The sequence below is a fragment of the Penaeus chinensis genome, chromosome 2, assembly GCF_019202785.1.
Source record: "Penaeus chinensis breed Huanghai No. 1 chromosome 2, ASM1920278v2, whole genome shotgun sequence".
In the NCBI taxonomy this organism is placed as follows: Eukaryota; Metazoa; Arthropoda; class Malacostraca; order Decapoda; family Penaeidae; genus Penaeus; species Penaeus chinensis.
In genome coordinates, this window is record NC_061820.1 from 787,608 (window position 1) to 790,107 (window position 2,500).

The following is a 2,500-nucleotide window of genomic DNA, read 5'->3' on the forward strand; positions in this document are numbered from 1 at the left end:
ACATTTGTGTAGACAGTACCATTAAAGATCAAGTAAATCAATTTACCTTTATATAATTATCATCAAGTCTATAGATAGACATTCTTACATTTATTAGCACTAAAAATAAATTAATATAACATCAAAGCAATAAAAGAACTACTTACAGCCCAGTATTTGCTGTGTATAGCGTTACAAAGAAAAGAGAGGAGAGAAAGGGAGAGAAAAAATAATACCGGAACTAACCCTGTTTGCTAAGACAACATTGCTAAGTCCACCGTAACTTAATTCTCTCTGACTCTTGTTCACCTCTAATGACCAGCTCTGACGATGTTCAAGGAGGTTTGGCCTGCTGGCTGGTGCAGCGCCGACCTTCCCCGGCAGTCATTGAACTCGGTAACAACCAGCTTATTTTCAGTGTTGACTGCACGGGTCCTGCATCCTGGTTTGTCATCTTTTTGTCTGTCGGTTTATTTTAATGGCTTTATGTCTGTCAATACTTCGTCCTTTTGTCGCTTACAATGTGTATGTCTGTTTGTCTGTCTTTCTGCCAGGCAGGCTGTGTGGGTATGTATGTATGCATGTAGACATTTATATATGTATGTATGCATGAGTGTATGTATGTATGTAAGTATTTGCATGTATATATCACGTACGTATGTATGTGTGAACATATATAGTATATACACGTACATATGTATCTATCTATCTGTCAATCTATCTGCCTCTTTGCCAACCTATCTGTCTGTCTTCGTCCATCTATCTGTCTGTCTGCCTGTCTACCTGTATGCCCATCTGCCTGTCTACCTGTATGCCCACTCTCTGTCTAATCAGCTTACTGGCCACGATATTATTTAATGAAATTACTCAAGAAGAAAGCCTAATGATCCTGAATTGATTAGCGATATCAAACGTCTGTCTGTAGCGATAATAAATAATGATAAAAGTAAAAGAAAACAAAACTTTATCGAGTCCTTTGTTGATTACTAACTGCATATAATTGGATGAAAGTAATTGCACGCGATGAGCTGCTATCACGAAATGGAAAGTGTCGTCAGGAAGAAATACGGAAACAGACGAATTATGAGGAAGTGTCATTCAGGAAGACAGAGAAATAAAAGTGAACACACAAGACGGCGGAGACATAAACAACATCAACAATAAAGAAAGATAAAGACGGAGAAACAGCGAAAGTAACATGAACACAAGCTAATAAAAATAGGGGGAGGGGGAAATCTGCATAAATAATGATAAAAACAAAAAAATCAACTGTAACAAAGCAACAAAGAAAAACATTAAAAAAAGGGAAGGCACAAAAGCCATAGCAACAACGCCAAAAACAACAATAAAATAAGAACAAAAAATGAATAAACAACGACAACAACAGAAAAACAAAAACAAAAACAAAACAGCAGAACAACAACAAATATTAATCATCTTTCTAAATGTTCACTCACTGTCCTTCACTGAACGAAAAAATAAAACCTCCTGACACACTAATCAAATTCACTGAAGGCGAATCGAACGCTGCAAACAATAGACGAAACATACAGTCACTGACATGATTGGATTCCTTATATGGTATTCGATTCGACTGTAGATGATAGAACCTAAATTAGACCCAACTTATTGAAGAAAGTTAACCAAGGATACTAACGTCTATTGTCAAAGTCTAATCCGCTGGCCATGGTCATAAGAGCGAATTTCGGACAGAGACGTTGGTTTTATAATCGTGAATGATCTGGAATGTGCTCTCCGGGAAGTGGGTATGTAATGGTATATGTGTATGTATGTTTTGTGTGTGTGAAGGAGTGGGGTTGTGTGTGTGTGTGTGTGTGTGTGTGTATGTGTGTGTGTGTGTGTGTGTGTGTGTGTGTGTGTGTGTGTGTGTGTGTGTGTGTGTGTGTGAGCATGTGCGTGTGCGTATGTATTCGTGTTCGTGTGCGTGTGTGTGTGTGAACGCATACACATATACATACATATCGACTTACACATACTTTTATTACATATCCATAACCACACATGCAGTAAACAAAAAGGCAAGATCACGACCTCTCTCTCTCTCTCTCTCTCTCTCTCTCTCTCTCTCCCTCTCTCTCTCTCTCTCTCTCTCTCTCTCTCTCTTTCTTAAGCGATTATGTGTAAGACAGACTAGACAGAGAATAAAAGAGAGATGCAGACAGCCGTACAAACAGACAGACCATGACAAAGACCTTGAAAAACAGAATCCCTCCTCACACGCACCATCCTTAAACGACACACCGCCTCACCATCCCCATCCCCATCCCCACTCCTACTCCCACCCCTATCCCCATCCCCATCCCCACCCCCACTCCCACTCCCACCCCCACCCCTATCCCCATCCCCATCCCCATCCCCATCCTCACCTGCCCCGTGGTTGATGAGGAAGTGCAGGGCGCAGATCTGGTTGTTGGCGGCCGCGTGGTGCAGAGGCGTCCATCCCTTGCTGTCTTTCACGCACATGCGGTCGGGGTCGGTCTCGAAGATGCGCTCCATCTCT

The 2,500-nt window shown here is 41.3% G+C and overlaps 1 protein-coding gene across 1 annotated transcript in view; it reads right to left on the reverse strand.

Annotated features, from left to right (window-relative positions):
• LOC125031003 (transient receptor potential cation channel subfamily A member 1-like) overlaps window positions 1-2,500 on the reverse strand; it is a 29,978-nt gene that overhangs the window by 26,628 nt on the left and 850 nt on the right. Inside the window, exon 2 of the mRNA XM_047621426.1 lies at window positions 2,367-2,500. This exon is cut by the window's right edge and continues 23 nt beyond it. Coding sequence (XP_047477382.1) covers window positions 2,367-2,500 — 134 coding nt within the window. The remainder of the gene's footprint in view (window positions 1-2,366) is intronic.